Source organism: Chamaea fasciata, unplaced genomic scaffold (assembly GCF_029207755.1).
Source record: "Chamaea fasciata isolate MVZ Bird 193981 ecotype frontalis unplaced genomic scaffold, bChaFas1.0.hap1 SCAF_17, whole genome shotgun sequence".
Lineage (NCBI taxonomy): Eukaryota > Metazoa > Chordata > Aves > Passeriformes > Sylviidae > Chamaea > Chamaea fasciata.
In genome coordinates, this window is record NW_027094102.1 from 4901275 (window position 1) to 4915139 (window position 13865).

Consider the following 13865-nt stretch of genomic DNA (forward strand, 5'->3'; position numbering starts at 1 on the left):
ACTGCTGAGGTGAAAACATAGTTATTAAGATGAGTCAATTGTAATGACCTTAAATTTCTGATTTCCCCAGCTTTTAGTCATTTGTTCAGTACTGCTAGAGCATCTCTCAAGAGGTGAGTGAAGGAAGGTTTAACTTCGGGTTTTTTTCCAAGGGAAATCAGTATAATCCCTGTGTTCTCTGGGATTATCTCATTTTTGAAATTGTCACTTCGTAGTAGAGGACAGGAGCATGTGGGACTTGTGAGGGGGAAATTCTAAGCTATTTCAGCTCTTTATCTCACTGAAATAAAGATGAACTGTTCTGCAGGCTTCTGTCTGCATGAGCTCTTCCCAGTGAGAGCTTCAAGAAGGATGTGTTGGGCATTTTGGTCCTCTGCTGAGGTTTTATATTGCCCTGGTGCTGTATTCTTCCAATGACAGCCATCGTATTTGACTTCAGTCTTTTCCTTACTCTGGAATTTAGCTGTGTCTCAGCATTCCCCTGCCCATACAGTTCCATAAAGTCTTTTGCAACCTTGATTTTGATCAAAAGTCTTATTGGCAGCAACAAAAGCTCTTGTTCCTTTCATGAAAACTCTTGGCTTACATCTTAATTCACAGAGCACTGGCCATAGGCTTCATAAAAGTATTACACATACTATTTTATCCCTGTATATTTTGAATACAAGCTGTATCAGAGATATTAAACGGTGTTTTAACCATTGTGGTCTATTAAATTTGTGCTTCTTAGAGTACAAAGTATAAATTATTTTCATAATGGAGGGTGATTGCTCTGCTTTATCAATCTGTCTTCAATTCTTGGACACTTCAGAGTGTACTTGCAGCCTCATGTTCAAGGGTTTATATGCAACCCCCATTATTGTTTGTTCTTCAATAAACAGCTTCTAAAGGCTAAAGCTCTGTGAGAACTGTTAGTTAACAGCTAAAAAATTTGCCAGAACTGTTGTTGCCCTCCTAGCAGAGAGCTTGTTGTTCGTGAACGCTCAAAGAGATCTTGAATGAGATTATTAACTACTTTGCAATCAGTTTTCCTTCAGTGTTAATTGTGCTGCGAAATCCTAGGATATTGTGTTAAAATCAATTCCAAAGTCTGTCACATCACAGACACATTTTTGTGCTTAAAAGAACAGGTGTTTAAGTTGTGGGTCCAGTCTGCATATAAAAAACTCCTGTTCTGTCATGAAGCCTTCACAATGCAACCAAAGGTCCTGCTTAGTGCCTCTAAGTATCTTTAAAAAGAAAAAAACAACCAGGTTGTAGCATTTTAAAAATGGGAAAATAGTCTTGTTCTTCCCCCATAGAAGTGCACACAGAGCTCTACCTATGATGTTTGGTACTTGGATTAAGTATTAGCTCCCTTTTGCACCCAGACTGTGCAAGCAGCTTGCGAATTATGGGGTAAAAGCGTGTGGCTTGTAAATAAGTAATGCTCATGCATCTTTAGTAATAAAAATGGTCCTGATTGAGTCATCAACATTCCTGAGCTTGCAACAAGAGGTGCAGGGACAGAGCTGGATTTTTTGCCTTTGAAATGTTCATAAGTGTTCCTATCTCAGGTAGTGGTGGATTTGTTCAAGTAAATGCCAATGACAGTTTTAAATCTCAATAAAATGGTGGTACTGGGTTGTAGGTAAGACCTTTCACCCTGCAGAATTCCTAATTGCTTTTCTAAACCCCCACAATTCCTTAATCCTGGAAATGCAACTGTATTGACAGAAAATTGTTGTAAGGAGGGAAGGAGGAGACCTAAAGGTTAAGGGAACAGAGAAATGCTGTAAGTTCCCTACTGCCCACAGGAACATCTGTGCAATCTGGCATGAAAGGCTGGCCTTTTGGTGTCAGAAATTGAGTGAGCTTTTCTCTTTTGTGGCACTCATCCGTGGCAGCTCGCAGAGTTTTTATTCTTGTCTGCAATTCTCACATCAGAAGGAAAGATAACACTCCTTATTGTGCCTCATCTATTTGCAGAACAAGCTCGGTAGAGTGCAGGAGGTCTCTCTTAGGACCAGGTCTGTACTGCAAAGTTATTCTGGTGTTACTGCTCCACAGCTGGAGTTGTGAAAAATTAATTCTCCCCTCTTAGAAATCATATTGGTAAAGTTCTTTCTGGCAAGGATGTTAACCTCTGGTCTTTCCATCCTAGTTCTGCTGTGAAAATGAATAGACATTTACGAACCATTAGCATTCTTTCAAATCAAAATATAATCACATCTTGCTAATTTCAAAGCCCTTTCCTCCCAGCAAATCTCATTAATTATCCCAGACAGGTGTTTTTCAACAAAAGCTCCTTCTCGCGTTCTCCCTTCTTCTCCAGCCTCCTACTTGAGCTAATGAAGCTCCAGTGATGTCCGTGGAACAATGGAGCAATTTCTGTAACTGCAGGTTGGAGAGAACAAATAAGGGATGGTAATTGAGGAGGGGCCAGAGGAGAAGCTGCGGGAGCAAAGTTCCTCTGTCTGTGTAACGAGATCTCTCATTACTGGTGATTAGGGAGGAAGCATTTAGAGAGACAGAAAGTAGCTGTGCTAAAAAAAAAAAAAATAAAATAATGTTTTTTGATAGTTTATTGATATGCAGATGCTGCTGTAGGAAAAGACCACAGACCTCGTTAGGGCTGCCTTTATGTCCTCGAGTTAATGGAGTGAATGTTTATATCAAGAGAGGGGAACTGGCATCACCTCCACAATGCTCCTGTGGGAAGTCACTTATCCAGAAAGCTCCCTGGCATGACTTGCAGCTGCGTGAATGCTGTTTACCAACACTCCCTGCATAAATTGGATGCTTCTCTCTGGAATCAGCCAGGTTTCTTTTCTCTTTGGAGATGTGCTGAGAATATGAAGCCTGTGTGCTTCCCCAAATATTTGAATCATATTCATAATTACAGCAAGTCTTCTTTCATGGTTGTTGTAAACAGGCCCTGCCTGCTTAGCTTACGCCTAGACAATAGGAAAGAGGCATTTTTTGAGCAGGTATGGCAAATAAATGATACACAGGTGTTTTGCTGGGCTGGTTGACAAGCAGCCTTGCCTTGTCCAGTGGTTATGCATTTTCACAATTTCTAATGGATTATGCCTAGAAGCTCCCTAGTCCCTGCCTCTTCCAAACAGACGTTAGTATATAGACATTTATATTCTGAACACTGAAAAATCGGCAGAATTTAAATATTCTTTTAAGCATATTTGAATTAGTCATCAGCTACTCTGAAACTTCAGAGCAGCTCCCAAGGCTTTCAGTATGAAACCCAGGCTCAGGTGTGACCTCATGCCCAGGCATAAGTAGTTTTTTTCCTTTTTATTTGGCAAAGCAAGAGCTCTTATTTCAGGAAGGAATATAAGTATCTTCCCTGCAAAATCCAACAATGAATAAAATTACTTTCAGCCAAGTGTAGATAATTCCGCCCACATGGAGGTCAGAGACCATGGAAATACTGTGCAAAAGGCTCACAAGGAAATATATCCTTTTCTTCCCCCTGGGAAAGGAAGATGTCACAACAGGCACCTTTTTTTTTTTTTTTTTTTTTTTTTTTTGATCAGAATGATCTCGTAGTTCCACCTCTCCCAATGAACAACTGAAGAGAACCACAGCTGGAAACTGGTGCCTTGGTCACGTTATGACTTTGTCATTTTTAGGTAGACCAGTGGGGTTTGTGAGTTACAGGAAGAGTTATTGCTGATGTAACCTCTCCAGATCCCAGCTGCATGTGACATGCTCTGGAAAGGACCAGAAGCTGGAGAGAATTGAGTGATGTGCACTCACCACACCTTCGGGGCTGTCAGGAACCTGCTCACCAGAGGTAAGAGAAACTCAGCTGTTTCAGGAGCTGGTTTTTCTGTGACATGTGTACCTGCCTCCTCAGGCAAATCCGTAGATGTTCTGCTTCCAGTTGGATTTTACCATTTCCAACAACACCTTGTTCACCATAAAATATTCAGCAAGCTTCTTATAAAAATACTTTATTGAAGTTTTAGGCAGGGAGCAGACACAGGGAAAGGTACGAGCAGGCTCAACAGTTATCCTGTCAATTCATAGCACATGCACTTCCAGGGGTGCATTTTAACCCATATATAACAGACTGACAGAACATGTCACAAGTCTGAAATATCACATACACGAGACAAGACATCATTTAGAATTTGACTTCAGATGACAACACTGATCTACTTGACAAATATCACTGAGATACAGTCGGATGGCATTTTCTTTTGCTCATAGCAGCAGCCAGAAAGCAGTTTGCTTGCAACAGCAAAATGTAATTGGCAATCACAACAACATCATAAGCTTTTGGGTACTACTTTACAACATTCAGGTTTCTATTTGTAAATGCAGTTTTCAGACTTAGGATCTTGAGCTTCCCTGTGCAATACTGTCAAATACGAGCATTTGCCATGGCAACTAATTATTTATTTGTGTTACTACATCACTGAGCAGTGCCAGCAGTGGAATTAATCTGCTTTTTGGTCATACTGCCTCTGTGCCCAAAAGAGGTTGCAGAACAAATGGGCAACTGTGATGAAGCATGAGATGGGAAGCAGAGATAAAATGCCCAGCATTTTACGGTGAGACCAAGGCTAGAGCCCTGGTCTCTTGAATCTGGACTCTATCTGTGTAATTAGTTGACAGCTCTAAAAAATAATTTTAAATTAAACAGTAAAAGAATTGATGCTTGTGTTGACTGAATCAGCTCAACCCAGGTGTCCAGTGAAGTGAGGTATTTTAAAAGAAACAATGGAAGAGCTCTGAAACTTGAAAAATTTACGAGGTCTGAAAGGAACATTTAAAATAGGAACATAAAAAAAGAAAACCCACACAAGATTTGCTTCTCTCTGAGCTTGTCATTCCCTAACACAGTGCCAGAAGAGTATCTTTAAGATCCTGTAGAAGAGATTTGAAAATGTCTTTGCATTGCCAGGGTGGAGCCTGTGGAGAAACTGGTACTGAGCTGGCACATTTCACACAGGCACAGGAAGCCTTTCCTAGGGCTCCCAGGGCCTGTTCCTGCTGCCTGGCTCTGGGCAGCAGGGAAGCACTCCCCCGGGAGCACCGGGCAGTGTGTGGCAGGACCCAGAGAAATCAGAGCAGTTTTGAAGCAGGGAGGGATGAGGCATTGCCAACAGCACGCTTCAGGATGCTCAATGCCTCAGGGCCTGGCTGTAAACTCCTTAGGGCAGAGATCTGTCCCTTCTTGGGGTGTGGAAGGGACATGTATTGCACCCATGAAACAGGGATCCAGATTATGGCTGCAGCTGCTGTAACTAAACTGATAAATGAGATGTTTTCCTTCTGAGGTTTGTTCTTTCTGTGTCATCATCTGTGTGTAAGAGGTGTGAGGAAAAAACACTCCCATTTATGAGAAAGATCAGGTCGGCCAACAGCTAAGCTGTAGTTTAGTGCAGTAGTTTAAGCCAGATATTTATTTTTATTAGTTTTTCTTTTCAGTTTTCATTTTATTGGAGCAAAATGCTGGTGCTGCTCAGGCTGACTAGGTGGCAGCAGAGCTCTTTTGTGGCACCTGCAAGTGACGGACACAGATTTCACTACCTGTGGTTAATGTCAATAAACCCCTTCAGCCTTCTTTGCGGTGGAAATTTTGTTGTTGATGAACTAAAACAAGTTAATAGTGGGCTCTCTTCTGCCTTCCTCACCTGCCCCACACCGCTGCTCCTGGGTTCTTCCAAGGAAACAAACTCCAGTACAGCAGAAGTAAACCAAAGCTTTTCTCCTCCTCACGCTGGGCTGGCTCCGCTTTCAGTAGTTCTGAAGGGCATCGTGAGGCTGAATCTTCAGCTTCTTGGGACAAAGGAGTTTAATAAAAGCCCTTCTGAAGCTGGAGTGGCAGAGAGGGTATAGGACGGGGTTGACAGCTGAGTTGACCCACAGCAGCCAGAAAGAAGTCTCATACCAGAACTCCGAGATGCACTGGCCGTGGCAGCCAGCGCGGATGATCATCAGGAGGGTGTACGGTGCCCAGCAGATCCCAAAAATGCCCACAATGATTGCCAGTGATTTGGCCACTTTCTTGTCTCTAGAGAGCCTGAAGCGTTGAGTCGTGCTCTGGGACATGACCTTCACCTGTTTCTCTGAGGACAGAGTGGAGGCTGGATTTTTACAGCTCTTTTTGTTGCAACACTTGGGTTTCCTGGAGCTCTCCGAGCTTGTTGCCAGCAGGTCCTTGGCATCCAGGCTGGAAGAGGAGGCTGCTGCTTGAGCTTTGCTCTTAGAGAGGTCGAGGGTTTCAGCTGACTCCTTCTGCTCCCACTTACAGCATTTCAAAGAAATCTTTGCCTCTGGGCTCCTCTCCACCTCTTCAGAGAAGGACTGGTTGTGCACTTCGTGGAAAACATCCAGGCGCATTTTGGTGCGCTTCTGTATGTTCAGGTAGATGCTTAGGTTGAAAAACATCACGCTGATGAAAGGGGTGAAAAACTCCAGCGTGGAGGCTGTCATGAGGAAATACCAGTTGTAGAAGAACTCAGCGTAGCACTCCCCGGTGGGGATGATGCTCTGGCCTGAAATGTACTCCCAGCTGATGATGGCAGGACCGTACAGCAGGAATGCCAACACCCACACCAGCACCATCTTCAGCACTGCTTGCCTGGTGTTGCCTTGCTGGGCTCTGTAGGCGACCTGCAAGAGGAGAGCCTTTTCTTACACACAGTCCCACACCCCAGCTGGCTGAGGCTCCTCACAAATGGACTGTTAGCATTCCTGGTAAAGTTGCTAGGCAATATCCCAGCAGTCCAACAAATTGATATGCCATAGGCAACAGGAGCCATTGCTGGATTAACCACACTCTTACAGGGAAGATTTAGAACATTCATTTTACAGCTCCAAAATATGGTGTCTGCTAAGTGGAAATGTCCTGACTTGGTTGGAGCCTGGCAGTGGTCTGCACCCACCACTTAACTGAGCTGCCCCCAGCCACTCCCTGGAAGTGCCTAAGTCCCAAGGAGAGGGACTCGACAAACTCCTGGGCGAAACCCCTGTTGTATTTGTAGTCAGGGAATGAGCAAACAGCAGTGGGTCAGATCTGCCTGTGAACTGCTCATTACCTCCTGCAAAAGGCCAAATATTTTGATCTCCCACACACTCAGAGACCTTGCCACGTTCCCTGCCAAAGCCAGCAGTGCAATCTGCTGCTGTGCTAGCCAGGGAGAAGCTGCGAGTCTGACTGCAATCCACTTGTTTGTCCTGGGGATAATAAGCTCTTGTAAGTTAGTTAAAAGTCTGCTTACCTGGCTGGCTTGCTTGTACACTACAATCCTGTCACCGGGGAAGGGAACACCTGCACAACGGGGACTGAGCCTTAAGTGATTTAATTATGCCAGGAACACTAATCTGAAACCACAGCTGAATTATGCATTTGTGGATGATTATTGCCTTCCAGGCTGAAAGAGTCATAATTTCTGGAGGAGTCAAAGAACTTAATTATTGCAGAGAATCTGGAGAATAAAGCAGGGGGAGAGTTACGTCCCTCTCAGCTGCCATGACAGGACTCACCGCTCTTGTCACCGAGAGGAATCTGTCGTAGCTAATTAACACGATGTTGAAGACCGAAGAGGTGCACAGCAAGTAATCGACCACCAGCCAGAGTTTGCAGAGGCTTCTCCCGAAGATCCATCTCCCCGTCAGCACATAGGGCACGTACAGGGGGATGCAGAAGGCACCTGCAAGCGGAGGGGTCCGTTCCCGGTGAGGCTCGGGCTCTGCCCCGGGGACCCGCGGGTGCCGGGTGGGTCCTTCCCGGACCCGGGCGGAGGGAGAGCCGGGGGACGGCGGGAGGGGCCCGGGGGCTGCGGGAGGGTTTCGGGGGCAGGAGCGGGGCCGGAGCGGAGGCACGGCCCGGCGGGAGCAGCCGGAGGAGCCCCGGGCGCGCCGCCCGCCCCGCCGCCGAGTCGCTGCCGGGCCGTGCCGGTGCCGGCGGGCGCCCCGCGGGCGGCACTTTACCTACGAGGAAATCCGAGATGGCCAGGTTGAGGAGGAAGAAGTTGTTCTGGGTGCGCAGGCTGGAGTCCGCCACGAAGGCCAGCATCACCAGCGCGTTGCCCGCCACGGTGACGGCGATGAGCAGGGCCATCAGCGCGCCCAGCGCTGCCGTGCCCGCGGCCGCGAAGCGCCCGGCGGCGGCGGAGCCGTTCAGCGCCCCGCCGCTCTCCATGGCCCGCACCGCTCCCGCCGCGCTATCGCCGCGGGGCTGCTGCCCCTCCCCGCCCCGCCCGCTCCCGCCTCCTGCTCCGGCCCCCAGAACGCTCTCGTACCCCCCGAGCAGCCCCGAAACCCCCAGAGCACCCCTAAATCTGCCCGAGCATCTCTGCGTCTCTCGAGAGCATCCCTGAGCTTCTGCACATCCCCACGTACCCTCTCAGTCCGAGAGCATCTTTGTACTAGCCCAGATCATCCCTTCATTCCTCCAGAGCATTCCTGAGAATCCACGCGTTCCTCTCTCAACCTGGTAGCATCCTTGCATTACCCCAGAGCATCCCTGAAGCCCCCCAGAGTATCCTCTCCCATTTCCCTTCCCTGGAGCATCACTGAATTACCTCAAAGTACCCTTGCCACCCCCGAGAACGTCTCTGCATTCCTCTTTCCCCTCTCAACTCGGAAGCATCCTTGTATTCTCCCAGAGCATCCTTGCATGCTGCACAGCAACACTCCTGCATCTCTCCAAAGCGTCCACTGTGAGTTTATTGCTCCTGCCGTGGGGTCTGTGCCTTAAGGAACAGAAGTGAACTTCATTTGCCTTTTAATCAGCCAGGAGGGCTCCCTGGGCAGGTGGAACACAGAGGGGAGGGTGATGATCTTGCCTCTGCTCCTCATGGGCAGCAGGAGGAAGAGGTAAAGCTGCCGGGGTGCAGGCAATTCTTGGTCTGCAAACCAAGGAGCCCTTGGGGCCCTCAGCCCCAGCTCCAGGGAGGGGATTAACTCTTCCTCTTTCCACCACTTGCTCACTCTTCACAGCTAAAGATAATAACTTTTGTCTGAGGACTTGTTTCAGCTGGTGGTTCTGCAGGATGAAGTTACCTACCACTGTACAACCTCTATGCAGGGTGCCTGCTCCAGGTGGCAGGAGAGGAAACATCCTCACAGGTATCGCCACAGGGGCAGGATCACTTCTGCTATCATCACTGGAGAGCAGCACAGGGATGCGCAGAGCAGCAGCTGCAAAACAGAGAAGGGTACTGGCTGGAGACCCTGACCTTCCGTCTGGGGAATTCTGATAAGGTGTGAGGAACAGAGAGAACATAAGCAAAGCAAGAAAACTGTGAAACAAGCCTGCAGTTAATGCCCAGGGGGTTTGTCACCTTCTGATTGCTCCAAAAGCTATTTTCACCTCAGAAACTACTACAGCCTCACAGAATTCCTCTGCAAACACGCTGCCGCAGCCACTGTCCTGATAGCGGCGGCTGATCCCGCTGGGAGGGGGCCCGGAGGGCTCTCTGGAATCGCCGTAAATCATTTGCAGCCGGCAGAGCCGAGCAGCGCCAACACTCCTCAGCCCTCCCGCACGGGTGGCCTTTGTGGCACCCACCGAAGGGCGGCCTCAGCAAGAACCAGCCTCATCCTGTCCCTTAACGCGCCCCGCACTGGGACAAGGCGCTGGCTCCGTGTTCAGAGCCGGGCTCGCTTTTCCCAGCTGGGTGCACAATGAGCCGGCAGCCGGGTAGGTCTGTGTCCCCTTCCTCGGGGACACAAGTGTCGCCAGGCCAGCCCGCTCCGTGGATGGAGGGCTCGGGCTCCGCTGCTGCCGCATCCCGACAGAGGATGTCACTGTGGGCCCGCGGAGCCGCGGGTGGCAGCGCGGAGGATGCGGGAAACTCCTGGGCAGCGGGGAGAACGGCGTTGGGGGACTTCGTGCGGGGCTTCGGCACCGCTTTGAGGATGATCAGACTCACCACAGCCCAGCTCGGCAGCCGCAGCACGACCGCAGCAGAGAGGAGATGAATTTTATGCAGGTCACCACAGATGTGATGGATAAAGAGGTTTTTTTGTTGTTTTTTTTTGAAGCCCGTGATGTTTAATGAACCCACGAACCACTTTCACTGTGTGGCTGTTTGTGATCTGGTGTTATTTCTAATCGCCAGCTACTCAGTCAAGCATTGGTATTCATTGAAATGTTTACAAATTCCAAACGATGGGGTGGGTGCTGTGCAGCTCCTTCCCAAGGAGCAGTTTGCTGCTTGTTCGGTCATCCATTATTCAGCATTTTCACCATCCGGACAGAAAGCAAACCCTCTTCTTTGTACCTATGATAATTTATAAAGTGCTACTACACAATGTGGACAAATCACAGTTACTGTTTATCCAGAGTAAATTGCCAGGATTGTTGGATAAATAAGAGGTGATAGAGCACAGATTACAGGTTTCCCGATCCTGATGTTTCTCTCTTGCTTCACCAGACAAGTGCATTTTTAATATATTTCAGGAAATGTGCCACCTTGGTAATGAAGGAAATCACACAACCTGCAGTTAAAAGCAGATTACACCCAGACATGCAAGCAGATGGTCTGACAGCTCACGTTTGGACCTGACTTACACATTACATATGCCATGTGTAGATATCCCATATGCTCATAAGTGCTTATATAAGTTAATATAGGGTGTTCTGAACACCCTGCATCAGACCATGGGGTCCTCTCCTGGGCAGGGAGATCTCCTGACTGCTGTTCAATCCTTCTGGATCTGGACAGTGGAACCTTTCCAGACGGTCAGAGCTGTAGCTCAGCTCCAAGCTCTCCTGAGCCTCATTTCTGTTTTTTCTGAGGTTGTGCCTGAGAAGAAGGAGCTGGGAGTGGCAGATCACAGGATGGTTCAGGCTGGAAGGGACCTCTTGAGGTTTTCCAGGCCAACTCCTCTGCTGAAGCAGGGTCAGATACAGGTTGAAGAAGTAGGTTGCCCAGGGCTTTGTCTGGTTGGGGTTTGAACATCTCCAGGAATGAGGACTCCATAACCCCTCCAGACAACCTGTTCCAGCTGCCCTCCAGACTGCCCTCACAGTCAAAGTCTTCTCTTGTCTGCACCATCCTGCTCACAGATAGCTCTCTATCAATCTAGAACTAGGAGGATATACACAAGTTGTAGTTTTTCCGTTGCACATTTCTGTCCCATGGAGCCAGTTTGTCTCTGAAACAAACTTTAAAGAAAGAGATTATTAAAAAACTTCTTTGTGTTTATGTCTTTACTGATGATGGTTGAAAGTCCTCTGGCATTCACACAAGTATCTGTCACTGTGAAACCCATCCCTTTGTTTTATTTCCTTTTCTTCTGCCTTTCATCGTGGGACATGTTTATTCTGTTTGGAAAATTCCCTTTTTTGAGATCCCCTCACAAGTTACCAGCACACATGGGTAAAGAGAAGGGCAGTGTGGCAGAGAAAAGAGATTCCAGAGTGGCTGAGGGGAAAATCATCAAGGAGCTCTTGAGCTCCTGCTTTGCCAGACCCTCAAGATACAGCACACTCAGTATGAATATTTCACATATAGCATCAACGAGTAGGACACAGAAAACACCGGGGGATCATTTCTCATGCTGGAGATGCCTTTGCAGTGACATGCTAGTCTTTGATATATATTTCTCTTAAAAACAAACCCAACAACAACTTGTGTGTCAAAACTTGGGGAGCTATTAGGACTGAAAACCAGCACGGCAATCCCAACCTGGCTGGGACATGAGGAAATTGGTGGCTGGATATGATTCATCCAGCTCAGCCAGGTGTCAAAACAGCTTCTGCTGGTGGCAGAATTCTCTTCCTTACCATACTGCAAGGGATATAATTGAGCGAGTTTGATGTTGAACAAAGATAATGATGACTGGAATAATCCTTGAAAATGCTAAGAAGCAATCTGTGAGCCAACTTTCAGAAAGGTGGGAAGAGCTAAATCTCCACTCCCAAATCAACATGTGCTGAGAGCTGCAAATAGCCACAAAACCACCATGTCCCTGAGAAGGATCACAAATTCTGGAGGGGAATTGTCCCCATCTGGGCTCAGTGTGTGTCCACCTGCATTCAAAATGTGTCCTGTACCTTTTCACTTCTTTCTCTTCCTTCCATCTTTCCTTCCTTTGTTCTTTCTCTCCATTCCCAGCTGTAACCTGCAAATCCAAACCCCCAAAGTATTAAAAAATGCATCCTTTAGCAGAGGGAGACTTTTCATAGTTCGACCTGTCTCGAACTGCCATGACTGCTTTTGGCTCCTAGGGAACGAGCTCCTTAAAATTACAAATCACCTTGTCACCACAAAAAGTCACATTTCTACCCCTGCTCAATCCAACAGCACTTTTGTGAGCAGGGGAATGTTGAGTTTAACGACTCTGGGGGAGGAAAACACCGCAGAGCAGGATGAGTAATGCCATTAGTAATGAAGTAACTGTCTGATCAGAGTTAACACCCGATTCTTGTCAAGGCCAATTCAGTATTGTATTTTAAAATGAAAATTTCAGAGCACAGTGGGGAATGAAACCAGAAGTCATCCTACATCTGTCAGCTTGGACTTAGCTGGCAGCTGCTGTTCAGACCGATAGATGTTTTCAGAGAGAGACAGCAGGGTCCAAATATGAAGATGTGAAATCCGTGTGCAGCTGCTACCAACCGTGCTGGAAGCATTTTGCCACATGGAGGAGTGGATGTTAAAGCGCTGTTGAAAAAGTAATTGTTAAATTTGGTACTCCATCAGGGGATGGTTTAACAGGCAAGGCTGGCCTTTGTCTCTAATAGTCTTAATGGCAGCGAGCAGTGTGGGTTAGGAGTGAGAAAAGGAGATTTGGGAAGGATTAAAACATTTCCAATCAAAGCCAGTTCTGCTCCCGGGCAGATGGAAAACAGAGCAGCTGTAGAGAAATGAGCTGGGTTTCTCTGGGCCGTGGTGCAAGCTGTGGCACAGTGGGCTCCTTTGCATTCCATCAGACTTCATAAAACTTCGGGTCACTAAGCAATTAGAGAGGGAGAGTTTAAGCCCATTTATGGAGTCCATGGATATCTCTAGAGCTACCACCAGGTTCTCATGTGAGACCTACAAATGTCAGCTCACTCGCTTCCTGCAGGAACTCATTGGTAACCTTATGTAATATTTAACAGACTTCCTGGGCTAATTAAGTATATTACTTTATATAGTAACTAACATATCTCTAATATGTATCAAAATTTAATTCAGTTTAATTCATTATCGCTGCTCAACGTGGGCCCAATTCTCTTTCCCCTTACAAAGATGCAAATCCATTAATTCTTGGTGTGCCTCAGGGAGGATGATGGAACCCTGGGTTTGCCAGATCCCTTCCAAACACATAGACAACTTTGCTCTTGTCTCTGCCCAACTTAACTGTATGAAAAGAGTTTCTTCTGAGTCATGCCAGGGAAGTTGAGAGCAGAAGCTGTCCCCAGAGGCTGCCATCAGGTGTCCTACAAGCTGGAGGGTCCTTCAGCACAGTATTTGAAGGATTTTTCTGTAAGCCGAAGCTTGTATTTCCTGTATGACACTTCTTCCCCAAGCATATGTGGTTGTGTAAGCAACATGGAATAGAGGGAAACATTTCTCTGGAGTGTCAAGGGCAAACAAATCTCTCTGTCTGAGATTAGGAGAAGCAGCAGTCTTGCTAAATTTATCCTGTTTATTTGGCCATTTGGCTTCTGTGATAATGAAAACTGGTGCCCCCAGGTGCTGGGCAGTGTCTAGCCAAGAGGGTCTGAAGCCTGTTGGTATTTTCTCCCTCTCCAGTGGCTCTTGTGAAATGATGCAGCAGCATCAGGCCCTTTGGGCAGCACTCCTTCACCAAGACACCATCTCTGTTATCTCTCTGGAGATGCTGCCATTTCAGGCAGGAATTTCAAGTGTTTGTGTCCCTAAAAACCCTCTTAAGGTTTAAGGTCCAACACT

General features: G+C 47.2%; 1 protein-coding gene across 1 annotated transcript; it reads right to left on the minus strand.

The window, feature by feature from the left end:
- Nucleotides 1-4004: 4004 nt before the first annotated feature.
- Nucleotides 4005-8403, minus strand: HRH3 (histamine receptor H3). The gene is given in 4 exon segments (XM_066198764.1): nucleotides 4005-6624; nucleotides 7498-7664; nucleotides 7945-8256; nucleotides 8259-8403. Coding segments are annotated over 4 exon segments (1503 nt in total). The 3' UTR covers nucleotides 4005-5745.
- Between the last annotated feature and the right edge of the window lie 5462 nt (nucleotides 8404-13865).